At 39.2% G+C, this 27,319-nt stretch overlaps 1 protein-coding gene across 1 annotated transcript in view; it reads left to right on the forward strand.

Annotated features, from left to right (window-relative positions):
• The window catches only part of si (sucrase-isomaltase), a 68,324-nt gene extending 47,187 nt beyond the window's left edge, over positions 1–21,137 (forward strand). Inside the window, exons 36-47 of the mRNA XM_062418773.1 lie at positions 107–245; positions 846–979; positions 1,167–1,201; positions 1,869–1,985; positions 9,400–9,548; positions 10,346–10,430; positions 10,598–10,654; positions 11,472–11,596; positions 11,903–11,991; positions 15,190–15,239; positions 17,630–17,800; positions 20,880–21,137. Coding sequence (XP_062274757.1) covers positions 107–245; positions 846–979; positions 1,167–1,201; positions 1,869–1,985; positions 9,400–9,548; positions 10,346–10,430; positions 10,598–10,654; positions 11,472–11,596; positions 11,903–11,991; positions 15,190–15,239; positions 17,630–17,800; positions 20,880–20,957 — 1,229 coding nt within the window. The 3' untranslated portion in view covers positions 20,958–21,137. The remainder of the gene's footprint in view (positions 1–106; positions 246–845; positions 980–1,166; positions 1,202–1,868; positions 1,986–9,399; positions 9,549–10,345; positions 10,431–10,597; positions 10,655–11,471; positions 11,597–11,902; positions 11,992–15,189; positions 15,240–17,629; positions 17,801–20,879) is intronic.
• Positions 21,138–27,319: the final 6,182 nt, after the last annotated feature.

Here is a 27,319-nt window from a genome sequence, read left to right on the forward strand (position 1 = left end):
TGTGTGTGTGTGTGTGTGTGTGTGTGTGTGTGTGTGTGTGTGTGTGTGTGTGTGTGTGTGTGTGTGTGTGTGTATGTGTGTGTGTGTTTGTGTGCCCTACCAAAAGCTCTGGATTCTAAGGATCTTGGCTTAAACCATAAGACCATTTGCATGAACAGTGAGCAGATACTCAGTAATGGAAAGAAAGTCAGACACTATGACGTCCACAACCTCTATGGCTGGTCGCATACCAAGCCCACCTATGAGTAAGTAAATAAGTATTTATATTTGCCTATCTGTGTGTGTCTGACAATGTTTGTGCATCAATGCTTTTGTATTACCTAGACAAGCAGACTACATTTGGAACTAGAAATATTATCACAGTGAACTCTGAACCCAGTGAGAATGGATGTAGGTGAAGAAAAAAGATATCTTTCCAAACACATCTAGGAGGAAAATGCCGGCACAGGAGATGCATATCCGTTATATTCCAGCTATCGCAGATTACAGGCTTATCGAATGTTTCTGATGATATCCACCAAACATCATCGGCCCTTGTGATGAAATTCTCTCCTCATCACAGGGAGACCCAATTACAGAGTTAGCTATAGATGACCCTGGTGATGATTGGTACCATTGGTTCTTTTGTCTGGGTGGAACTATTTCATGGTTGAGGCTTTTAAGACTTTCAGGTTCAGTTTTGGGTAAGGGTCAGGGTTAGGCTTGTAGTTGAGATGGTCATTGTTAGGGTAAGTTGTTAGGGAATGTATTGTGTCAATGAGGGTCCTCACAAGTATAGAGGTTCAAGCATGTGGGTGTTATTTTCCTGTGTAAGATACATCCCTGAGTCTCTCCCATCTGTGCAGTGCCCTGCTGGCTGTGACAGGTAAAAGAGGCATAGTGGTGACCAGGTCCACCTACCCCTCCAGTGGAGTTTGGTCTGGACATTGGCTGGGAGACAACGCTGCTAGATGGGACCAGCTATACAAATCCATCATAGGTACACATAAATATATACTGTAAATATACCCATATAAAACAAAAAATAAAACTGCGGTTGTGAACAGTAATCTAACATCTGGGTATTTACGAAAAGGGGGTGATGTGATCAGATGATGTGCAAAAAGAGAACAAAAGAGGAATCTTTAATTTTGGCATAACTCAACATTTTCCTTTTTATTCCACAGGCATGATGGAGTTCAGTCTGTTTGGTATCCCTTATGTGAGTATAATCATCTGATCTTGGTTTTGACAAGACATAATCTTATTGATGTGACCTTGTCCTCTTTAAGTAGATTACAGCAGCATGTGTGATGTCATTTTGTTTGCTAGATTCTTTGGCCAAAGGACATTTTGAAACACAATGTGGAGTATGTCATTACAAGACTTTCCCCTATCAAACGGCCTGGCTCTAGTCAGTCAACACTCATAAAATTGTGTCATTAATTGATTAGTCTTAAACGAAATTTACTTTTTAAGACTGTTGTCCTGACTTTTCTGTCTTTTCCCCCTCTATTGCTTTGTCTTTATTTCTATCTTTACCTGTCTTCTCACATACTGCCCTTCCATTTCCTCTCATTTCTTCAGTGTGTCTCTAAAAAAAAAGATCTGACACCTCATTGATCCCTATATGGAAAATCATTTATGTATGTCCCCAGCCACAGGGTCAGATATACAACACCACACACTCCTGTAGTGTCTTTCTTGCACAAGGACACATGAGGAACACAACGCTTGCAACAAAAGCAGCGTGACTCCAGTTTCTGTGGTAGAAGGGTACTCTTTGTAGTCACACCTGCAAGCTTCTGTTTCTTCTTTCTGCCTCTGTCTCCTGGTACTCAAACACACACACATACCATGTGTGACATTTTTCATCTGTCTTCTTTCAGACCGGGGCAGACATATGTGGGTTCTTTTATACAGCTGAGTATGAGATGTGTCTTCGCTGGATGCAGCTGGGTGCCTTCTATCCATACTCACGTAACCACAATGGCAAGGGTAGCCCGGTGAGTAAATAGAAAACAGGACAAAAAAAACACTTGGTTTGCCATGACAAAGCTGAAACCACAATAGGTGAGTAAAAACACTAGTAGGGTTCAGAGTTTTGAGATTCCGGTATTTCCCGTGAATTATCATCAAAGTCTGCTTCAGTTTCCCAAGGAAAATTACCTCTTGAGATTTTTTTTTGCATGTTTTTGTATTTTATCAAATTAGATTAATAGAGAAAAATCATGGGTATAACTGGAAAGGAGCAAAATATTCCCAGGGGGTAATTTCAAAATCACAGAAATTCATTCAACCCAATTAGGCAGCACAGTCCAGTTTTTGACGTGTTCTGGTTTATAACTCCACATAAGGAACTGAATGCTTTTAAAGGGTATGAGAGCTGATAAAAAACACAGGTACTCACTCTAGTTCAAGAGATGACCAGAAATCCCTCTCTTTAGCTAGCAGTAATCAGGAGTTCAAGTTATACAAATGTACAAAAAGCTTTTAACAGCAGGCAACTCAGTTGCTTTCTCTACCTGCAGCTCTCTTAATCTGTGTCTGACATATACATACATACACACACAAGAACGCACACACACAACCCCACAAAAAGATAGACCTGTTTGGTGGTGTAGTGTCGGTGGCATTCATTCTAGCGGTGACCTTTAAGAGCATTGGAACACATCTGAGAAATCCAATAACGCCCGTCCGGAGATCGATCCCACTGGGCAAAATTTCTCTGCACTGGAGTCTGCAATACTAGACAGGACACTGTTGTATATGTGTGTGTGTGTGTGTGTGTGTGTGTGTGTGTGTGTGTGTGTGTGAGAGAGAGAGAGTTCCCATACCTATGCTTTTTAACGGCACAGAGAGTGGATATAATTGAATTCTCAAGGTGATCTGAGCACCGCTGCACACCACGTAACCTCCACTCCACGCACACACATACACCCCGCGATTCCAATCATTTAATAATGGTTTGCAAATGGGTATTTAAACATGGAGAAAATTGACAGAAAAAAGCACACACATGGCAAGTGACAGCGGCACAAAATGATAGTTCGAGAGGAGGACATAAAGTCAGGGAGACAAAAAGAGTGAAGGAGAGAGAACTAAGAGAACAGTATAGGTGTGTAAACCAAAGAAAAGAAAATAACAGGAGGATTGAGAAGAGAAAATACTGACAGGGAAATACAGATAAAAGCAGGGAAAGAGTTAATAGGCTATGAGACAGAAAGAGAAAACAACATATTGAGGGATGAAATTGGCAGATAATTAAACATGATGGTAATTTAACAAGTTAACCTTTGTGTCGTGTTCGTTTCTCCCCCCTTACTTTGGTGCTCCCGGTCAAATTTGACCGGCCTGTTTTATCTGCCCTTACATTAACACAAAAACCATTGATCGTCACCAAATTGTATTTAACTCCCTTTTAACCTGTAAACAATGTCTCAGACTACTGGTTACATGAATAACTGCAGTGAATAGACACAGAAATTGAAAGTTGTATTCCAAAATTAACATTTATTGTAGAAAAATCAAAACAGAGACCAAATTCACAGAACATCAGAACATCAACATGAACACATTGTGTGTGTGTGTGTGTGTGTGTGTGTGTGTGTGTGTGTGTGTGTGTGTGTGTGTGTGTGTGTGTGTGTGTGTGTGTGTGTGTGTGTGTGTGTGGGTGCGCGCCAGCGGAAAGGTCGTGTAGCTCTGTCATCAAATCTGATAATTCTTGAGAGGACATGAAACTGTTGCAGGGACATAGTTGACCGGAATAAAGGCCTCCCTGACCCTGCATCCCACAGACTTTTTGTAGCCTCATTGTTGGACCGATGTACTCCTGCTAGAATCAACAGACCCATGTAGGCTTGGAGGTCTACCTGGTCCAAGGCCTTCCATGTGTCCGCAAACACACGCCCCCCTTCCAGGTTTGTCATCGCCAGTATAATTTCCACAATGGACTCTGGTAAAAAAGAGTTGGAAGCTGGACTCTATGTCATCCACACGAGATGTTGCATACCGTGTTGGCCCTGGTGACATCCTAATGATATTTTCCCCTCTTGCTCTGCCTCCTCTGTCCTGGGGGGATGAATACCAGAGCAAGTTGCCATCCTTGGACTGGAATGTCACCTCAGGTGTGTCTTCCACAGGGGCCTCTTCCCCAGGTGCCTCTTCCTCAGGGGCCTCTTCCTCGCCATTTGTTGACTGTTCGGTCTCATGATGGTCTGGATCAAAATCAGGATCGTTGTCTTCTATTTCTGAAACATCCTCCTCTATTTCTGGTTCAACTCCAATCCCGTCTTCATCAGTTTGAAAAAAAAGTTCAAGAGCCTCTCTGACAGAAAAACGTCTGATCGGGCACCGACTCATTGTGTTCAGAGTAAAATAAGAGCAATGCACAAGCAAGCTATATATAGGGGATCTGTGAGAAGATATCATACGTTTTGTATCGAAAGTGTGGTTCACGTGGGGGGATGGACACATTAGCCCGGGAAAGAGCCAGGTTCCCATAACAAACACCTAATTGGTAACTTTGAAGTGTTACACGTTTAGTCTGGAAGGTGTGGTTCACGTAGGGGGACAGGCACATAAGCACGGGAAAGAGAGGACACATGGTCAGTCTGAAAGGGGTTCACGTGGGGTGGAGTGTGTGTGTGTGTGCGTGCGTGTGCGTGTATGTGCGTGCGTGTGTGTGTGTGTGTGTGTGTAGGTGTGTGTGTGTGTGTCGTGTAGGTGTGTTTCTGTGTGTGTGTGTGTGCGTGTAGGTGTGTGTGTGTGTGTGTGTGTGTGTGTGTGTGTGTGTGTGTGTGTGTGTGTGTGTGTGCGTGTAGGTGTGTTTGTGTGTGCGTGTGGTGGTGGTGGTGGATTTGCGGTTGTGTACTATCTGATGAATGAACACGATCTAGGGTCACCCATTCATTTCCTATGGCGGTCATTTTTGACCGGGAACACCACAAGTGCTACAAAGTTGACTAAACAACTCAAAATTCAATGAAAGTAGTGATCAGCAATTGTATATGTTCAAATGCCTAGTGTGGAGGATATCATAAGCCCTTGAGACAATAAAATGTAAAACACAATATTTATGATTGATTGAAATGGAAATCGGTCAGATTTGACCCGAACACGACAGGAAGGTTAAGTGGTGGTGACACAGAGTGGTGCTAAGGATCTGAGAGCTTGGACAAGGCTGAATAAACAATTTGCAGATTTTGAAACAACTGCAATCAAGCCACAAAAGGGATGTGTGACTAAGATGATGGAGCTTGGTGAGAGAAGAGAAGATACACCAAGCAGGACTGAGAGAAGGCTTTTAAAAAACGTTCCTAAAAAGAGAATCAAGGTCAGCTATTTATGTAATCTACTGTAAAAAACTATTATTTTTTCCAGTCAGCCATATAAAATCCTCAATCATCAGTCAGTTAGTGACTGTAACCTCCAGTCTGCTTAACAAGGCGTTTGACAACAAAGTATTAACACCACAAACCAGAGGGTACCCAAGGTCAGAGACAGTGGAGGGAAGAAGAGAGGAGAGGTTTTTTTTGCAGAGTCATTCTCAGAGCTCTGTCATGCCTAGTGTCTCTTTGCCCTCAGACAACTTTCAGTGTTGACCTCTGGATAATTTCACTGCACCAGCAATACACTGCAGTGTCCACAGTCATATCAGTACACTGCTGAATTAATTAAACAAGATATATTCTCCACCAAGAGTTGGTTCAGCAACGTAGTTATATTCAAGTCATGTATATTGTTATTCACGCAATATTCAAAGGGGCATATTATTCTGTGTCTAAATATATATTTTCTTTTTTCTGATGTAGAAACCCAAAGTTTTATGAGACAGGGCGAGGGAGTAGATTCCAGACAGATAAATGAAGAGAAAGACCAAGTAGAGGAGAGAAAAGATGAGAAGGGCTGACACAGCCAGATAACCTAATTTTTCCTTGAATTCGCGTGTGCACACACATGCATATCTGCCTACAATCAATGTGTGTCACAAGGCCTTTTGCCACTATAAATGTGGTCATAAATTACTGCTGGTGAAGCTATGAGATGGATACTCTGTGTGCTTCTCACTCTTCAGCCCTGCTCTCATCTCTTCATCAATCCCTCCTCTGGTTTCCCACAGATGAAGAGTCTACCTTGAGGGATCAATAGGCAGTCAGGTCATCCAACATGTGTGTGACTGCATGTTAAAAAGAATTAACCAAGTTTTTTGGGGGGGAAATTATTCCATTGGTGATCTCACCTCTAATGTAGTGACATCATCGACACCAAAAGCATCTACATTATGTGTACACACTGGACTAGCATTAATTAACAGTATCTCAAAATGAATACAACACTAATTAATCCATATTCTTTGCATAATAACAAAATCCAGGACACAAACTGGGAAAGAGACTGTTAGTGTCTTAAACCCCTAGGCTGCCAGGATGCCCCATGGTTACTCCATGAGGGTAAAGCCTTGGGTGGAGGTGGTGAAGCAGTTAATTTGAGTTCTAGAACGTTTACAAAAGCAATGATATAACTAATTGAAAAGCGTAAAACCTCAATTTTGAGAGGCTGAAACCAGATAATGATTGGTATTCCTGCTTGTTAACTGACCTAAATGATTGATTAACTATGAAAAGCATTCCAAATTAATTTTCTGTCGTTTAAACAGCTAATTAATCAACTAATTGTTTCAGCTCTCACTGATTGCTCACTAGCATTCTATTTGATGCTATGAAGTGTGACGACGTTGTTTGTCTGGAGTGGTTTAGGTTTTTTTGTTGTTTTGTCTGCTTCTAAATGGCAACCTCCATCTTTAATATGTCTCTGCAGAAAGGATGTGCCAGTTTTCTTGCTATCATGTGTAAGAAGAGCATTGCGATATGATATTTTCAGGAGCTATTTTACCAAATGTGTATTTCATCCATTACTAACTGACAGCCTGCCAGGCTAATGCAATGCTTTGGCTATATGCTGTATCTCTCCTTCTACCTCCCACTGGTCATTGCATAACTGCAATATTTGACACACATGGACATGGATGATTGGAACAAAGAGTGTTAAAGAGAGAGAGAGGAATTTCACTGAATTCTTTTGAAAAATAATCAGACCAGACCAGAGCCAGAAGCTTTAGAGAAACAAAAAGACCTGAAACCTAATACATTGTCAGAACCTGTTGGGTTTGGTGTTACGTAGCAGAACTCGACTGTGAACTGCTGGTATACAAATATAGCACTGCTTGGACTAACTGTATCTATTTTATTCTAGTTTCTAAGACCAACTCTTAGTCACGCATTCATAATATTTTGATCAGCCTCCCAGTGTTTTTCTCTCTCTCTCTCTCTCTCTCTCTCTCTCTCTCTCTCTCTCTCTCTCTCTCTCTCTCTCTCTCTCTCTCTCTCTCTCTCTCTCTCTCTCTCTCTCTCTCTCTCTCTCTCTCTCTCTCTCTCTCTCTCTCTCTCTCTCTCTCTCTCTCTCTCTCTCTCTCTCTCTCTCTCTCTCTCTCTCTCTCTCTCTCTCTCTCTCTCTCTCTCTCTCTCTGTCTCTCTCTCTCTCTCTCTCTCTCTCTCTCTCTCTCTCAGACACACAGACACATACAACTTAGTATGATAATTTTACTAACTTCCCTGTGAACACATCTTATTGTAAGGCATGAGGGTGCAAAGGAAGGTTACTGAAAAGGGAGGCAGGTATAAGAACTCCGGGGTTTTCAGATAATTGCAGTGTTGTAAGTTTCCTCTGAAAAGCAAATGATAATCTGTAAACTCCTTGGGTCATAAGATAATGGAAATGTTCTGTATTCAATCATGTGCTGGTAGGCCTGTACTTAGTAACCGGGCTACAGTTAATAATTATGATCAAATCTGACCCAGCTAAACTGCTGCTGGGGAAAAAAAGTGTCTGACATTTCATTGCTCTCTGTGATCGTTTTTATGATTGTATGATTTTTTTCTTTAGAGAAAGAAAGGAGAGACACACACACACATTCACACTAAGATACACATAACTGCTTAATACACTGACAGGAGCTTCCAAAAACAATATACTTAAACATACACACAGTTATATGCTAATGCAGGAAACACACAAACACAAACACAAACACACACACACACACACACACACACACACACACACACACACACACACACACACACACACACACACACAGACAGTATCATAGGGAAGAGCATATGGTGATGACACGCTTCAGCTAAGGATCTTCATGGTCCTCAGTGTGTGTGTGTGTGTGTGTGTGTGTGTGTGTGTGTGTGTGTGTGTGTGTGTGTGTGTGTGTGTGTGTGTGAATGCGTGTGCGTGTACTTGACCAGACTGATTATTGTCCTCACTACAGCTCCAGCAAATGAGCTAATACATTTAGATTGGCCCATATCTACAAAATGACAGTACACCCTGTCCTATTTTTCTGTCCTTGTCTCTTAAGGGGATGTTACACTTTGTTGCCAATTAAAATTAGGTAAATCTCAGTTCAGTGTGTAGAAGAATAGTTGGAGCATCATTTATCAGTGTAACTGCATGCAGCCCATCTGAGTATTTTTGGCATGCCACTAACTAGCTAATGTTGCTGTCAGTCTCTCTTCACATCTCTTCACATTTTAAAGTTATACATTTTCAGCATGTTGAAATCCAAACAAGACAGAGTAAATATAATTCATACTGTCTTGATTATATTTACTGTATATATAGCTCTGCATGTCTGTGTGTACTTCTGACTCAGAGAAAAGAACCAGGGCTTTTGAAATGTTTTGTCCAACACCAAATAGCTGTCCCTTGCTATACAGTATGCAAACATTGTACAGGTATTTTGACTTGTTGTCCTTAAGATTTGCATTCCCTAAAGCATGTTGTCAACTACAGGATCACCTGATACACTAAATGATTCAATGGTTGCTAACAAATTCAATAAAAAACAGATATTTAGATGGAATTTGTTATATTATGTCATACAATAATACATATTTAAAAAACATTTTGGAAATAACTTTTGATTGGCCTAAACCCCTCCTCTGTACAACAATTGAGTGTTACATGTCTTCTACACAGATCATCAACTGGATAGAATGCTGACTCCTTGCTTGGGACATATAGCTTTAGCCTCAGTCTTTTAGCATTATATCATGTATGTACTCATCAAGTGCGTATATAAGACGTTTGATAGAGCTGGAAATAAAAATGTCTGTCTGACATCAATTTCATCTTGTTATAAAAATACTAAGAATTTTGAGTTGCTGCAACAATAAATTGTGGTCAGTAATGTAAAGGTTTTAAAGTTGCAATTCAAACCAAAAAAAAAACTAAACACATTTGACTCAATAATTGTTAATCAATCAACACAGATTGTGATTTTCTTATTACTATTTACTTTGTTTGACTGTTTGTTATTACTTATTTTGAATTAATTTTTTGTGTCAGAGACAAGATCCTGTTGCTTGGGATTCCAAGTTCTCCGTGGTTTCCCGAGACGTCCTGAACATCCGTTACACCCTCCTGCCATACCTGTACACACTGATGTTTGAGGCTCATACGAAAGGAAGCACAGTTGTCAGACCACTCTTGCACGAGTAAGTACAGACACTTTTCTATTAATGTCATGGCTCAGCATTACATGTAATCACTTAATCATATCATTTAGTTATTACCTGCGTGTATTTTTCATTCCGATTTGCTAGAAAGTTAACCTGATTTATACTCAATTGTTTATCATTAGTATGCCGAGTGTTACATATGGTGGTTGCTGGACTAAAAATCAATTTAGGCAGAGCTTTCATTTAAATGTCACAGCACGTTTTAAGCAGAAAGTTGTTTTACTGGCCAACTTATTTTAATTTAGTTACAATATTTTGCCACCAAAACCAGCCTTATGAGCTACAGGTGAAAGTAAGGTGTAAGTAAAATGAGAGAAGCAAATCATCCTTTATTTATATTTTGCAATGTGTTTCGACAAGCTTGTTGGTGACATTTGCTCATTAGAAGACTTGACATTTTAAGAAAATTAGAAGTCCCCTCATTGCCACTGCGACTGCCATTAAAAAGCCCTTGAGCAAGGCACCTTAATTCCACTGAGACTGTATAGAGCCCAATTGTAGATGACTATGGCTGCACTTGGCAGCAACCAGATGTGAATGTGTACAACTGCATGAAAAAAATACATATTTATTCATTTTAAGAGACACTTCTAAAGACACAGATGGCATTTAAGGAGTTGGCAGGGTGAGTCTGGCAGGGTTATGTGGCTTGCATCTTCAAACCCGTGAATTCTGAATGAGCACTTGAACAGTCGCCTGGGATGAGTACACTGGAGAGAGCCTTGGTACCTTCTTTGGTCAAGCTTAATGGCATCTGTACTGATGTGCCACAGGTTTGTGAATGATAAAAATACATGGGACGTCTACAAGCAATTCCTCTGGGGACCTGCCTTACTCATCACCCCTGCCCTAGACCAGGTATACACACGTATACACACACATACACACACATACACACACGCTTCACCTGTTTTTTTAACCTTCCAGCTATTTCAGGATTAAACATCAGTCTATCCCTTCTGCTTGTATTGCTCTATGTTTTGTTTTGACTCATTCATTTGGTTAACTGACTATGTGATTGACAGGGAGCCAGACATGTGGATGGCTATGTTCCTGACGCACGCTGGTATGACTTCCACACGGTGAGTCCATGTCAGTCAACAATCATGAAATCAATTAAACTGACTGATTTCAAAGCCTCACCCATCTTCAAATAAGATGGGTAAGGGAAATGCATGTTTAAGCACACTTACTGCAACAAAAGACTAAACTACATTAAATAAGTGCAGTACTTTTTTTGACAGCGATAATCATATCTGACATTAGCGTAGTGATTAGTGTATTATGTATTATGTGGCACATGCTAGAACATTTGTTTATAGTGTAATGTGTTGTAGATGCAAAGCACTGCATCTGTGAGGTACGTCTGTCTAAAAATGATATGTATGAAAATAAATGCAAGCAGATTACGTTTGTAAAATGACTAAAATTACAACTATAACAGAAACCCTAATGACATTATTAACAATAAACATCTCTGACAACTCAACAACTGCATAAGGCATCTTGATGAAAAAAACAAACATCCAATCACTCTGTCTATAGCCAGGGGATTCCCCATCTGTTAGTCAACATTATAAAGCCAAACAACACATGATAAATAACAATTGAAATGGGGGCGTAGCATGGCAAAGAGGAGTGGTTACCTCCATTTAACTTGTCCCTTCAACACACAGCTGTTAAAGAAAGAACCAAAGACAAAGTGGGAAAAAACTAGAAGTAAGAAGTTTGCAAATAAATTCCTTTGGCGTGTTACATCAAATGTTTATGATGTAGCTTTATATATTTCACGAATGCCAATTTCCCACAAAGGAATTGCTGAATAAAATGAGTCAAGGTTGAATTTCCAATAGTATTTCTAATGTTTTAATAGCATGTAATTATCATTGCTTTCATCAGGCCAAAGATGTGGGAGTGCGTGGCCAAATGGTCAACATGCCAACACCCTTGGACCATATTAACCTTCATATCAGAGGAGGATATATCATACCCTGGCAGAAACCAGAGAACAATACATTTTACAGGTATGCATGAGAGTTTTATCACTTTTTTCACTTTTACTAGAACAGAGACTGAACAGTAGCTAATGGGCTGTGTTTTAGTAGGTGAAAGACTTTTTGTAAGCAAAAGGTGAGTTGCCATTGTTAGTGTGATTGACAAAGACAGAAATAATCACAGAGAGACAGTTAAAGGGTGATGAGTGCAGCAGCAGCAGAGATCAGGTGGGTCCCACTAGCAGGAATATTAATGTATATGTCCTCACAAACAGTTAAAAATAGACAGTGTCCCTTAGCAATCTGCTTTAGCCCTCCGTACCCTTTCTGTTTCAGTCGTAAGAATCCTTTAGGACTGATTGTTGCCCTGAGTGACAATGGAACGGCTCAAGGATCAGTCTTCTGGGACGATGGAGAAGGAATAGGTAAGTGAAAGGTCAACATGCGAGAACCCACATTAACAGAGAATAGCATGTAATTTGATGTTTTAATATGTGTATTTATGGAAAGATTATTTTCTTTTCTGGCTTTTGTGAAGATCATTTCTTGGTATAATGTCTTAAATCCCAATTGTAAGAAATTCAAACATCAAGCAAAATAGGTGTTTGTTTGTTTGTTCCGTGCAAATAATTGCACTGTGAAACAACACACAGCTTCCAAACAGTGATGACTCACCTTTGAGGAATAAAAGACCTGGATTTGTGGAATCCTGTCAATTTATTTCTGATGTCAGGAGTTGGCTTGGATACAACACATTATAAATTGCTGAAAGCTCAAATTAAAGGATACTATCACAATTTTTCAAGTTTGTCTTAAAACAACTGTCAAGTGCGCATATTAACAATGAAAGGAATTTTTCTTGCTGTTATCATTCATCCTGCTAATACTGGCCATTAAAATATCATCTTCTAATGCACTTAAAATGTAAGTGATGGGGAACAAAACTTACTGCCCTCTTTTCATGCAAAAATGTATTTAGAAGTTTATCTGAAGAGCAAGTTAGTCAAATCAACTTGAGATTTTTCAACATTACAGTCTTTCAAGTGTAAAGTTCCCTCTCTGTGTTTCCCCTAGCAGTGTTTACCTGTTGAGCTGCAGTAAAAGAATAGTCACAAAATAATGATTTTTGGCCTTAAAAAGAGTGTAACATTTAAAGATATCTACTTAATTTGGATAAATGAAGCATTGTGTAGCTTCAGATACACTTTACACAGCAGGAGGACTGTGGATTTTCTCCCCCATCTATTGTATTGTAAGGGCGCACTCACACTAGGCAATCGTACCGTGCCCAAGCACGTTTGCCGCCTAAAGTGTGAGTGCAAGTGTACCGTGCTTGAGTACGGTACACTTCCCTGGCCCGGTATGGTTGGAAGAGGTGTGCTTGAGCCCGGTACACTTGGTCACACATGCGCACTAGGGATTCATATTTTCCCCGAAAATAAGACATTTTAAATCCCGGGAAAAGAAGCCAATTTTCCCAGGAATCCCGGGAAATCAACGATTTTTAAAAGGCAACATTAGCTGAGCCCTGGTCATTTCAAGCAACACTAAATGCAACAAGGAGACATTATGCATATATGGGCTCCCAATCTGACCATTTTTTGTGTATTATTTTATCATTATTAAGGCAAAATAACTCAATTTATGTCCATCGACATGATAATGAATAGGCTTAATATTAGTTTTCATCCAGCGCGCTGCGTGGACTTCATTACATCTGCTGCACGGCTGCTACCACAATTATGAAATGCTAAGATTATTGTATGTGACTCTGTGACCCTCATAAAAGTAATATTTTACAAATCTTATATAAACTAACGAAATTCATTAAAGAAAGTCATTTGGCCACTTCTAAGTCATTCACTTAAACTAAGTCTATTCCTGCGAGCGTGAATGATCACTCGAAGTGATCAAACTTTCTTACTTTTACTGGCGTAAAGAGTTGAATCAGTACGTCTGCTTTTACTAGAGTCTTTTTTACACAAGTATCTAGTACTGCATACTACACAGGCATGACTCAAAAGAACAAGCTTGCACTTTTTAATCATAGTGCGTTGTGTTAATTCGGTTGTGTTTTACCAGCGCACAGCACGTGAACACACACCTGTGCATGTTTTATGAGAGTAAACTGTCCATATGTTTTTGTGCAACGTATGTGTCGGAGGCAACTGTGCTTGAGTACACTTGGGCTTTGAGGTAATGTGAGTGCAGGCCAGCGGGGGACAGGGGAGGGGGGGCATTCATGCTTCAGCACGGTACGGAACAACTGGCCCTACTGTGCATGCATTTGGGTGGGATCTTTCAATGGTCAGTATTAACAGGAGGACTGATAACGGCATGCAAAACCTGTTTCAATGTTCATATTGCCACCTGGGTATTGTTATGGGATTTGAAAAACTGAAACAATCCTTTACAAAAAAATGTTGTCACCTCAGTGAGAAAACCTCTTTGAAAGCAGATCATGTCCGTCCCACTGCTGAAGTTCATCCATAAAATTCATCTCTTTTTTAAGTTTTGATTAAATAAATACAAAATCAAGACTTTAGAGCAGTTTTGAAGATCCATATGAATGTGTATGTCATAAATCAATGTATGAACACATGAGGTTATTTTTACTGCCTAAGAATTTATTGGGTGATTTTATCATATTTTATCATATAGTCTACAACAATGAAGTCTCTCTCCACTTCCTCGCTATTCCACAAACACATACACACACAGACACACACACACACACACACAGACACACTCACTGATATACAAACAGAATTTGTGCTTCTGTGAGAAGATGCACTCCTCTGTGAAAAGGCATGTTTGTGCTGGGACAAAGAAGAGAGGGAGGGATAGAGAGACAACGAGGGATGACAGAGAAGGGGAGTGACAGAAACTATTACAGTAATTCCCTGTGTCACTGCCTAGAAATATGCTCTCCATCACTCCTCTTTTATCTGCTCTCTGACTCCTCTCTTCTGCATTTCCCTGTCTGTCTGCCGGTCTATGTCTTTTTGTTTGCCTTGCTTCTCGCTGTAGCACCTGCTTACCTGTATTATCAAAATGTTTGCTTTTTGGATGTTTGAGTTTCCTTTAGAGTGTTAGCTAGTCACTCTGCTGTCAGTCAGGCTGAATCAATGGTGTCAGTCACTCATATATCAGCTATACCCTCACATACTCATCTAATGCTATCTTTCACACAATTAGGCAGCGTAGCTAGTCCATTGTTTACTTTACTCACTGTATTATCCTAATTCTATAAGTTGCTGATACCAGTAATGACTTGAGTTCATTCTGAACTGTATGACAAGTCAACATGTGTTTGAGTTTTTATAATTACTCACTACTGTAGTTATTGAGTCACCCATGCACTCAGCTAGTTGTTTATACATTCATGGAGCAGCTTAATGTTTCATTCGCTCAGTTTGTTCAACCAATCACCATCTGATTTACTCATTCATCTAACACATCTCCATTTGATGAATATGAACTCTGTGGTCGGTATGAATAGTCATGTGTTCATAGTCATGTGTTCACTTCACCATCATTTAATCAGGTATCACCTTTCTTCTCTGTCCCTCCATTGTATCCGTCTCTCACTGTGTGTGATTCACTCTAATTTCTCTCCTCAGACACGGTTCAGAAGGGAAACTATATGCTGGCCTCCTTTGAAGCACAATCGGTGAGTTCAAGAGTCAACTACATGCCAAATTTCTCTGTTTTTTTAAGCCCATGGTTTACCATACAACAGAAACAGAGCTGTGGTAGGCGGATGTCAGAGGCTAACTGCTGGAAACCATTAGCAAAGAATTTGTGTCTAACTCTGAGGATGTGATGTGAATTTCACTTTCACCTTTGCCTGAGACAGTTTCCCCTTTAAAAAACTCTTCTTCTCTTTTGATGCCTGCATCAAAGTAATGAAATACAAACTCCATTGTTGACTGACCTGAAAAAACAGTGTTAGTATAACCATCTAAAAGTGGATTAATTTTCATTAACCTTTATAACAATTCATTAAATCTATGAACATTTTACTTCACTTTATTACAACTACATTAGTGCTTCAGTAGAGAGGATTTACAGAGACATTGAAGAAGCTTATTTTATTTCAATACTCCAATTTTATTGTCTTTTTTTTCTCATTACCTTTGATTGAGTATGTAGCTCTCCTGTGCATGTCATGGAGACATTATAATAATTATGTTATCTTTACAATTTTAGGAATGGAGAATAAGAAAACAGCGCAGTGTAGGACAGATGCTAGCAGAGAAGGGTTTTATGCTGACTTTTATCACTATCAGCACTAGCTTTGTATTTTCGTGGCTCGAAAAACAAACATGTCTGCACAGAGCTGGTTAGAGTGGAGCAGCTGTGGTTGTATTTATGCAGATCACAATGTGTCTGTGGCACTTGTTTTGGCACAAAATTGCACCTACGTTCCTGTTCAGGCAACCTCTTATCACAAACACAAGCACAAAAAGCTTTTTTTTTCTCTTTTTGTGGCTTTAGTCTGCAAAACACAAACTCTGATTCTAAAATGACAAAAACCCTTTCATATCTGTCTTGCCTTTTTCAATAAGAACAGATTTAGGTATGTTACAGCTTAATTAGGGCAGACTGGTTAGATCAACAGTGATTTCTACCTATAATGTACTCCACGGGTGCTTGATGAAGCTTAGCCAATATAAGTTTGTTCCCTTTGAGCAGTAAATACTGTACATGTAGCCTTAAGGCCACATTAAGAATTCTATGCTCTCCACCTACAGTCTCAGATTTAATAATACCCTGTGGGTCAAACACCTTATTGTAGATAGCCTCATTAACTAATTAGGTATTTCAAATTTGCACAGGGACCCGAAAAAATAGGTACACTTCTATGCATGAAAGGGGTTTATATCATTTGGAGCGGTCTGCAGAGTAAAGCCACAAAAATTGTTCTGTGTGCATGCATTTGTAAAAAGAGGTGGTCTGAACAGCAGAAATGAGGGTGCAATTTTATGCCAAAATGGGTCCCAAAATTGCACTGTGCAACCAATACAAACTCTGTTGCAACACCCCACTGACCTTGACACATTCATGTTCATGTGGCACCATGACAAGTAGCAATCAGTTAAAAAGTAGATATAAAAAGGAAAACAAATATGAAATTGCCTGTGTTAGTGCCTGTGTTTGCACCTCTTATGCCTTTGTGCATGCGCAAATCAGAAACCTGATAGATTGTGTTGTATGTTCAGTGAGAAACGAGTGTTTCTCAGGCCACAGTTTGATCACATTTTGAGTCAGACATGACAGCAACTCCCTAATCACTGGGACTAATGGGACTAGCTGAGCCCCATCCGCTTTTAAGCCAGATGAAGTCACACAATCACATACAAACACACATTAATGACCACACTTTTGATCACACACATTCACACACTCACACGCATATGCACAGATGTACAGTATACACGTACACATACACACAGGTACCATAGCCAAACATCTGTGGCTGTCCTCTGCCTACCATCAGGCTCATTCCAAAGCAATTTCACACAGCGATAAAACAGGCACACTGTCTGACAGCCAAAGTGGGGGTCTATTTGTGTGTGTGTGTGTGTGTGTGTGTGTGTGTGTGTGCGTGCGTGCGTGCGTGCGTGCGTGCGTGCGTGCGTGCGTGCGTGTGTGTGTGTGTGCATGAACAGGCAGCTGTGAAAAGATGAGGATAAGTTGGGCAATGAGGCCGGGGCTGCCTTGCAGATTAGCAGATCGTATGCCATTTTGGATGGCTATCTGAATGTAGATGTGTGTGTGTGTGTGTGTGTGTGTGTGTGTGTGTGTGTGTGTGTGTGTGTGTGTGTGTGTGTGCATGCTGCCTATTGCACTCTATGCTAGATGTTTAGGATGAGAGCATTTTTGAGAAAGTGTTTGTCCATCCTCAGTTTTTTGTGAGGCTGGCAGACCTGCCTGTCACACAAATAAAAAGCTCTCTACATAACTGTTAAAACCCTTTTTTTTGTATTTCATTCATCAGTTTCTAACAACCTTCTTTTCTCCCTTGCATCCGCCTGTGTCCAACTCTTTCTCTTGCAGAGCACCTTGAACAGTCGGGTTGAACACAATAGCCTGGCTGCTGCTGACCGGTTGACCCTGGGTGTGGTTAAGGTTTGGGGTGTTGGCGGTGGAACTATCACAGTGGTACACCTAACAGACGCGGCTGGAACAGTGCATCTTCTGACCCCGCAGCACAACCTTGACACTCAGGTCAGAGAAGTTTTGGGATGTATAATTACAATAGTGATTTTAGCTCACCTTTTAGTTACTATAGTAGAATAGCCGTAATGTAGCGATCCAAATGTCTGTATGTATTTCATTACACACACTTTACATACACATGAGTTTGTTGTTGTTTTGTTGTGCCACCCTCTTCCTTATTTGCAAATAGGCATAATCCAGGGTAATCTCATCCAGTTTTGTTGTTCCATCAGATACAGGGAATGGTCTCTGAATACAAAAGCTCTTAACATAAATGCAGTGCCACTTTCTGGCAAATGAGGGTTGGTTTTATACACATTAGCCCATTTTGAACAGAGATCCCACAGTATTAAAATAAAGAAGATCCCTAATTATGCCGGCTTTTCTTTTTTACAATGAACCAAACAAAGTGATTTTAGAATGCATGCTGGCATTCTGAAATAAGAGGTGTGACGTGTAACACCACTGCGTTAGCGTCTAATGTTGACTGTCTCGCCATGCTGGTTCTCCCTTTTACACTGACATCAATTTGGCAATGTGACTACCGCTGCTGACTTATTGGCAGAACAACAGTGCCCCCCATTCTGTGTTCCTACGATTTATACAGAACGGTGAGGCAGAATAATACTACAACATTCCCTGCTTTAACAGGCTGTATAAAAGGGGCTATATAGAAACACATTATGCAGATAGAAACTGACTGATAGTATTTAAGATTGTCTTTTCTTTTTACTAATGTATTTATTGTATTTAATTTTCCATTAAACAAACTGACAAACTAACAGAAAAACACTGTGAGAAAAGTGATAAACATTCTTCCAGGTCCCTATTCACAGTGAACTGCTTAAATCAACTGCAGACTTCATTTGATAAAAAAAAATAAAAAAAAGTTTGAATACTGCTAAGGCATCTGCCAGCAAAGATGATGACAGAAAAAAACTAACAGCTCTGTATAATCATGTAAATATCAGTATACATATAGAGTTGAGAACCTCATCAGAAATCAGCTAAATTTCTGCTCTAATACCTTCAAAATACACCTATTAATCAATGCCTAACAAGAAGACAATCAGAATTAGGCATTTAATAGTGCACGTTGTGCATTTAATAGCGTAGCTCAGTGAGCCTCTGTCATCATTACATGCACACGCCCCAGCTTTCACGCTGATTGAACATTTCCCTGCCAGTCAAAAACTGTCACTACAACAGAAAATGTCAGGTTCACAACTCAACCCCTGCTGTGAAGCACTTTGTCATCTAATAGCTGTAATCAACTTTGCATTCCCCTGACACTGTCTTTCTTGTAATGAACATAGAGCTAAAGACTTGACTCAGGACAGCAATTTTAAAGCTTCTCTCATGTAAAATGACTGTCATTTACTCTTGCTCTTTCCATCATCTGCTCCAATGGAAAGATATGTAATAGAAAATCATGAGAAACTGACACACGAAGCCAAGCCATAAGCCCTGTTAGAGTGTTGTTTGTGCAAATACTGTAGCATACTACCTTCATTTTAAGTAGCCACGGTGAAGATCGGGCACTGTCAGTTCTTTACATCAAAGAAATGTACTTCATTGTTTGAGTGTGAATCTCCTCTGTAGTGGTTCAGAGGGTCAAGGTGAACCACAAGGTTAGGCTGGAGCTAGAAGGAATTCAGTGTTTTATTCAGGAACCCTTCAGTAAAGTGGATGTTTACCAAAACAGGGCAGGAGAAGGTAATTCATCTGATGGACAGTCCCTGTAATCATAAGGTCAGGTTGCAGACAGAGTAGAAAAAAGTTCTGAATGTAAAAATACAAGTAAGGGCACAGAAAAAAGAGGTGAGGTCATTCAGAGAAAAGTTGGAAAAGTGAAGAATATTTATAATGCTCAGAGGGCGGGTGGAGATAACACATTTCTCAAAGTGTAGGACTACTTTTCAGGGAAACTTATACATGTTTGAGGAAGAGGATGGGTGATATGGAGGACGATGCAGAAGAAAAAGGAAAGACAAGGCTAAGTTTAAGAGGATAGCATGTGTACCTTCTCATTTGGCTTGTGATAAAATGTTCCTGTCTAGGTTGTGTACTGGATCCAGTGCACTTATCAGAACCATGAAAATGATAGCTGAGGCAGCTCCATAAATAACCATGGTTGAAAAGCCCGGAAGCCTTCGATTTATACTGTTCTCGGAGAAGACAGACAGGCGGAAGTAAGAAGAGAGGACAAGAATTGCAGATGAAGAAAGTCAGAATGACGGAGGGGATTTTAAGAGAGAGGGTGTGTGTGTGTGTGTGTGTGTGTGTGTGTGTGTGTGTGTGTGTGTGTGTGTGTGTGTGTGTGTGTGTGTGTGTGTGTGTGTGTGTGTGCGTGTGTGTGTGTGTGTATGTTGGGGATGCAAGGATGGGTAGAGAATATTGAAGAGACAAAAAGACAGTCCATCTTTGGGAAGGAGGAAAGGAAGGACATAGTGCGGTAGAGAGAGAGAGAAAGAAAGAGAGAGAGATAGAGATTGAGAGAGAGAATGGATCACTGCAAGTAGATGGAGAGAGGAAAAGACAGGTGAAAGAGAAACAAGAAGAATGAAAGATGAGCCAAGGGTAGGAAGAAGGATAAGGAAGGAAGGAGAGAAGGGGAATGAGGATGACACAGTATGCGCATGGTAATAAGTGGTTTTTCAGCTCGAGACAATCCATCCATCTCGCTAAGTATTGTCTGATAGGGTAACAACTTGAAAGAAGCAGTAAGCAGCTGGTGCTGTGTCATTTAAATACAGTGAGGTGGGAGGACTATGTTTGTGTTATACGAAACAAGATGTTATATTCTGAATCTACATAGGCTTGATCGTGCTGGCATTTACAATATGTCATCGTTGGACTGTACTGGGACCCCGTGATGTTTTATATTACATAGATAACATGGGATTATCTTGTGTAGGCTCATGGGGGGCTGGAGTAGATTCTAGTGTTTATTCAAAACCTCACACAATTTAGAGTCACCAATTCCCTCATTCATTTTTTTTATATATAGAGTGTATTAAGCCTGTTTTTAACATACATACACACATACATATTAAGTAGTCCCCTCTCTCTCTTCTTGTGTCTACAGGAGCTGATTATTGATGCTACTGCTAAGTCTGTTCGTGTGGATCAGCAATTTAGCCTAAAATGGACGACCACCATCTGAGTACAGTTTTGTCTTCTGAATATCTAAACGCCTTGATGATGTGCTTACCTATAAATGCTGAATTTTTTTGGATCTCACAACCCAGTTGAGAGTGTTTAGTTTACTTAACCATTACACTTGGTACATTTGAGTACAGATATAAATAAATAAACTGCTATTTTCAAAAATTACTATAATTAACTTTGGAATGTAACTGTTTTTATGTATAAATTGTGTTTAAATGCATTCAGTACAGGGTAATAAATAAAGTGCTTGATACTGACACTACAATGTGGGTCTTTATTTTTTATGTTTAAATCTGTTTTCAAATGATGTCTGTTCTCTTTAGTGGTGAACAGGTTGAAATATTGTTTCAAATTTGAGTTATTGTTACAAATTGTATAGCAAAGGAAAGAAATTCTAACATCATTTGAATCCAAAACACATTACCTGCAGAGTTAGTAATTTTATGAAATTGTTTTGGCCCTTATTTCACCACATAGAAGCACCAGTAAGCAACTGACAGCTGTGCAAAATGAGCGAACAAGTGGTTTTTTTTAATAAAAGAACATAAACAGCCAGAACTAATGACCAGTGCACGGAAATGCATGCAGTATCTGAAGAAGCCTGCTTTTGATAATTGGAAATGCTCTGATTTAAGAGATGCCTGATGCTGTGTTTGATACCATGCAGCACAGCAGTCACAACAGAGTAGCAATAGTGAAAGTGGAATTATTAAAGTCCAACTGAAAATCCTTATTTTGTCTCTGTAAATCACTCATCCTGTGTTCAGTTTTGATAAGAAATCAGAAACCAATGTTCTATTCATGTTGCCATTGTTGCATGCTGGTTCACCCTAGTTTGGAATTAATTTGATTAAATACTATTCTATTATCTGCTTAAATAGTTAGAGTCTTTACTTTGATACACAAAATGAAATCTTTTTTGCCTTCATTTATAAAGCAACTGGCAGAGAGGCCGGCAGGTCCCCGGCCAGGTATGAACCAGGGACGCTGCAATTACTTAGCATGCGCTCTAACCACTCGACCACCAGGGCGCCCAGAGAAAACAAATCTTGAATACAGCAATAATGTGACGTTCGATCATAGGTTGTCATAGGTAATCATATAGTCACACTGAGCCTGATAGCATTCTGCTACGCAACACAAGAGCCACAAAGCCTTAGCTTGTTTGAGGAGCCATCGAAAGCATCAGTTGGCAGGCTAGATAGCTAATTAGCTGCTCAGTGCAGGACACTGAACATGGTCTATTTAAAACTTTTAACTAAACTATAATCAACCCAATTTGTTATAGGATTATTGGCGATAATTGTCTCCTCCTGTCCCCTCCACCCCAGACTCAAAGCCCATGCAGGTTTTTAGGTCTAGTGGAATCTATCTCAGTTGATCCAGTTTGTTTGGTTGAATTCATAGCCGCAGCAAGCTGTGTTTGTGTTTGTTGTTGAAATGTTTCATATCTGGCAACCTGGGGGGTTCAAATGGGAATCAACCTGATCTCATAGAAATACATGAAATGACCTCTTCAAACCACAGTACGTGTTGGTGGCAAACAGGCCAAAACAAAAACAGACATTTGGAATGGAAATGTTAATAGAGAAAAATACTGGCTGTAGTGTTATAGTCCGAGAAGCCAGTGTTTCAATTTAGCATTTTTTCTTAATCTCTGATAACACATCATGGTCGTTGTATGAGTTAGTACAGTAAATATATTACATATTGGTCCTTTAAACAAGATCAGTGTGCTGCCAATTAAGATCTGAATTCAGAGGACAGTATATGTTGTGTATGATTGTTATGATTTTTATGTGTTGTGTATGACTGTGAAAAGCTTACTGTATGTTTAATCTGTCAGCATCTTAAACTGAGCTGTGTAAGGCAAGGCAAGGCAAGGCAGTTTTATTTATATAGTGCATTTCATATGAGAGAAATAAGGTACTAGAATAGAGCATTAAATATAAGGTTGCAGCATAAAATAATGATTTGCTTTAAAATCATTAAAAGGACATAGAGTGCAAATGAAAGATTACAATTTAAAGTGCTTTGAAAGAGCTCAATCATAAGCACAGGAGAAGAGAAGTTTTTTTAACCTGGATTTAAAAATATTCACAGTTGGGGCTGATTTCAGTTCTGCTGGTAGTTTGTTCCAGTTGTGTGCAGCATAACAGCTAAAAGCCGCTAAGGACACAAAATGCATTTCAGTGTAAGCTGATAATAAAATCAATACAAACCAATTAAGGGTATAGTATCATATCATAAAGTGTGGTTATTGCTTTTCAAAAATCATTAACAGTGTCTGTCTATGATTTATTATGACTAGCTACAGTAATTAGTTTACTTTGTCTCTATTCTGTATGGTGTAACATTGGTATTCTGTCAACTAATGTCACAACACATCCTCATTATTAAACGACAGTATAGGTCTAAAAATTTAGCCGGCAGAAAACAACTTATAATTATGTTTACACCATCTAGAGGCTGTAGTGATGCACTACAGAGCAACCCGTAGAATTATAATATGCTGCTTTTCAAAACCATTAAACATCACTGTTAAGAAGTAATGACATTTCATAGCGTGACAATGCTGTAGTTAAGGTCAGGTTATATTTTGGCATAAAAACCACATGGTTAGGGTTAGGGAAAATGTGTGGTTTGGCTTCAAATGATAGCTTAGTTACACAAGTTACACAATCTTCATCGTCATGTTAATTCCTTAACGTTACATTTTGTTATTTATGTCATGTGGAAACATGACACTCACAGTTGGGAAAGAGAAATGAACAATGGTCTCCTGCAGCAAAGTCCACTTTTTGCCATTTCATTATCTAACCATCCACCCAACCTGTCTCATACCAATCATCTCATTATCTTATATTGATGTCATTTGAACTGCGTCGCTTCTCCAGGTCATTATTAGTATGGGCAGTAGATGGTGTAAACATTACTATAGGTCATTCCTGGCCTTAATTTTAGACCTATACTTTTATATTCTCTTGTGAGAACAGGCTGAATATCAGTCAGACAAGAAGCACACTGACATTGTTTTTGACTGCAGCGATTACTGATTAAATGTGATTTCATTTGGACTTAAATATATCTCAAAAATTTAGGTGCATCGAGTTCCACCGCCATTTATCAGTGTGTTTTCTGCTCCTGTGTTCTTCCACAGTTGCACTTATGCATGCATCTCTACATTTATGAGCATGTGTGGGGGTGTGCCAGGAACTAGACCCTTATTATAGCTCTCACCTACTTCAGCTTTGTCTCGTCCCATTACTTCCCCATATTATGATACAGTCATCCATTATTCAGCCTGCAGTAAACGTAATGATATCAATTTAGCAATGAACACCTTCAATTGATTTCGACTCCGATTGCCACTCCATGGAAAGGAATGTATCGGGAGGGGTTATCGCTAAATGGTGGATGCAGTCTCTGCAAATATGTCCAAAACGTTTAGTTTTGTGATTACTCATTCGAGTCCTTGTCCTCAGGTAATATGTGATTTTGAAGAGAAAACTTCTTTGTTTTGATTTTGAAAAACAAAGCCAGACACCCATGAGTGCCAGCAGGACAAACTGAGCTGGTGATTCTTCCTGTATTCACACTGAAGTCATAAGGTTGCTCCTGGAAAGAAACTGAAGGGAAGAAGAGGGAATTCTGAAACAATCAGGGCTTTTATTTGTGCTTCCACTTGCCTACACCAGTTGTTCCTGGGTTTGATTGATATAAAAATAATATTGTACACCTAATTTAGACGTTATTAATGCACCCTGACATTATCCCTGACATTATCATCATCAGAATTAGCTGTTGTGAATAAGTGTTTTTACATATTTATCTACCTTACCCTTAAATCAACCTTTCTTCCTTGGAAAAAAAAATGAGTATTTCACATATTTTAATGCTTAAATAAGGCATCCACAGTCCAAACCAATATATCTTCTTACAAGTATGATTTTGACAGTTTCTACCATGTGATATAAAAAAGGTTCAGTATCCAACACTCTCCACAAAAAGTCTCACTTATATCTCAGTCGATAGGTCATAGGTCAGCATGGTTTTATCTGACTCTTACAGAGAACCCATCTTACCAAACAACGTGCTTTTAAATGACTTGCAGTAACAATGTGTCTTTGTTACAGGGTGACTGACAGATACAAGTGTGTCACATGAAGGGGGGAACAAAAACATAAAACAACACAAGAGAGCAGAAAAACACTTTGACGAAAACTGTCAGGCGTGACTGGTGTGTCAGTGCATGTACATGTCTACTTTTGTCTACTGGTTTGTGTTTACATCTAGCTGTACATGTATCTGAATGAGACATTTGAAAAGGCCATAAAGTGGTCACAAATATTGACAGATATGATGAAGGCATGCAATGGGTTATTTGTGGGTTATTGATGATTATTGTTTATGAGCATATCTACAGTATTTTGTAACACTCATATAGTAACTACATCTATTTGTGCAAGCTGCTACCTGCTGAAATTCTTCAATCCATTTATCTTATTATCTACTTCAAAATATGAGTCATTGGAGAAAAAGGTATTTTCTAAATTATAAATCACTATCAGATCAAATATAAATCAAGATTCTGTTACAACATGGCCTATTTCTTGCCTCAAATGTTTTCAGACACATATTTTATTACTGTTTAGCTGTGATATGAAATAATTTGTAATCTGGCTACCATGTTGACAACAGACAAGCCAAAACCAAGCACCACCCAACCCAGCCAGAGCCCACCGCAGGGGTTGCAATTCAAAGTGCCCCTCTTTAGACAGCTAGGGGTGGAAGAACAGCCACAGGCAAAATGCAAAATGAAACAAAAATAAATGAATAAATCCTTTACATACTTGTTGACTTATTTTGTATTGTGCATCTCTTGGCTGATACATCTGTCATTATATTATTTATTTTATTCTTATTTGACATGTGCCCTTAAAGCAAAACAAGATTTTTTTTCCCCCCTCTGCTTTCTCTGAATCTAGATGAAATGTCACTTTGTTTAAAGAAGGTCCGGATCCAGATGAAAGTCTCGAAAGTTGACACCTGCATCAATTTTTATTTCCACTTTTTTCACTTCACAACTTGATTTTGAGATCGTTATGTCACGTTTAGATGATAGTATGATGGATAAATGATTGACGTTAAAGCCCCCCAAACATGGTATTTCTCTAACATATTAAATATTTCTGACTCAACAATCAGAATTACAGTTTGGAAAACCACATCTGTATGCATGATTTATTAAGATTTTAACAGAACACTAGGTGTGATTTGATACAATTGACAGTAGTTTGTCAAAAATGGCCTTTTGATTACATTTAGTTTTTATGCTGATTGGTACTCAGAAGTACATGACATCATTTTTTTTGCCAATTGAGTCTCAACCACTTCAAACCAGTGAGAAAAGCTCAAACTAAAAAGCACAAACAGAAATCATGTGAAATTAATTTATATTCACACAGCCCCTCCTAGCTCATAGTAAGTAGCCAAATAAGAAAATATATTTTCTGTGTCTTTAACAACCCAACACTGCAGTATGATTGAACATATACATTCAGAGCAAGAAAGTTTAACTAAGGGTAAATGTGCACCAGACATAGTTGATGAAAAACATGACTGTGAACCATCTGAGGGCACCTTTTCAAGACAAAAGGCAGACATGAAGGTGTAACAGTGGCACAGATGACAACTGCTTTTCACTCAGATCAACATCAGAAGGCAAGAGCACAAATCTGCAGAGAGAGCTTGACAGACATTTTATTTCAGAGGGAATGACTATAATTAATAAATGCCATTAAAACGCATCTGTCGACACACTTGTACTACCCCTTCAGGTGGCACAGTAATCATAATTGCTACAATCACCATTATCATCATGATCATCATTGTCATTACTCTTAAAATGTCTCATTCGAGACCAAAAACATAACTTCCCCCGGATGACTCACGCGACACAAGCAAGGAAAAATAATCATAATTTTTTATAGTCATGCAGTTTAAATGGGAATTATCTTACTAAAAGTTGTACACACACACACACACACACACACACACACACACACACACACACACACACACACACACACACACACACACACACACACACACACACACACACACACACACACACACACACACACAAAAGATTTCTGCTGTAGTTAAAACATAATTTGATATGAAACTGAATCATTTCTGTAATATTACATAGTGTAAACTCATACATCATAGTTTATGTGACTTGACTTTGTTCTATCTAGTTTTGCTAACTGACTTGAAAGAAGCAAGTTATTCAAGATTTGAAATATTACTGTTTTATTGTTGTTGATTTTGTTTTATTTTGTTTTTTTCAAA

The sequence above is a fragment of the Scomber scombrus genome, chromosome 5 (assembly GCF_963691925.1).
Source record: "Scomber scombrus chromosome 5, fScoSco1.1, whole genome shotgun sequence".
NCBI lineage: Eukaryota > Metazoa > Chordata > Actinopteri > Scombriformes > Scombridae > Scomber > Scomber scombrus.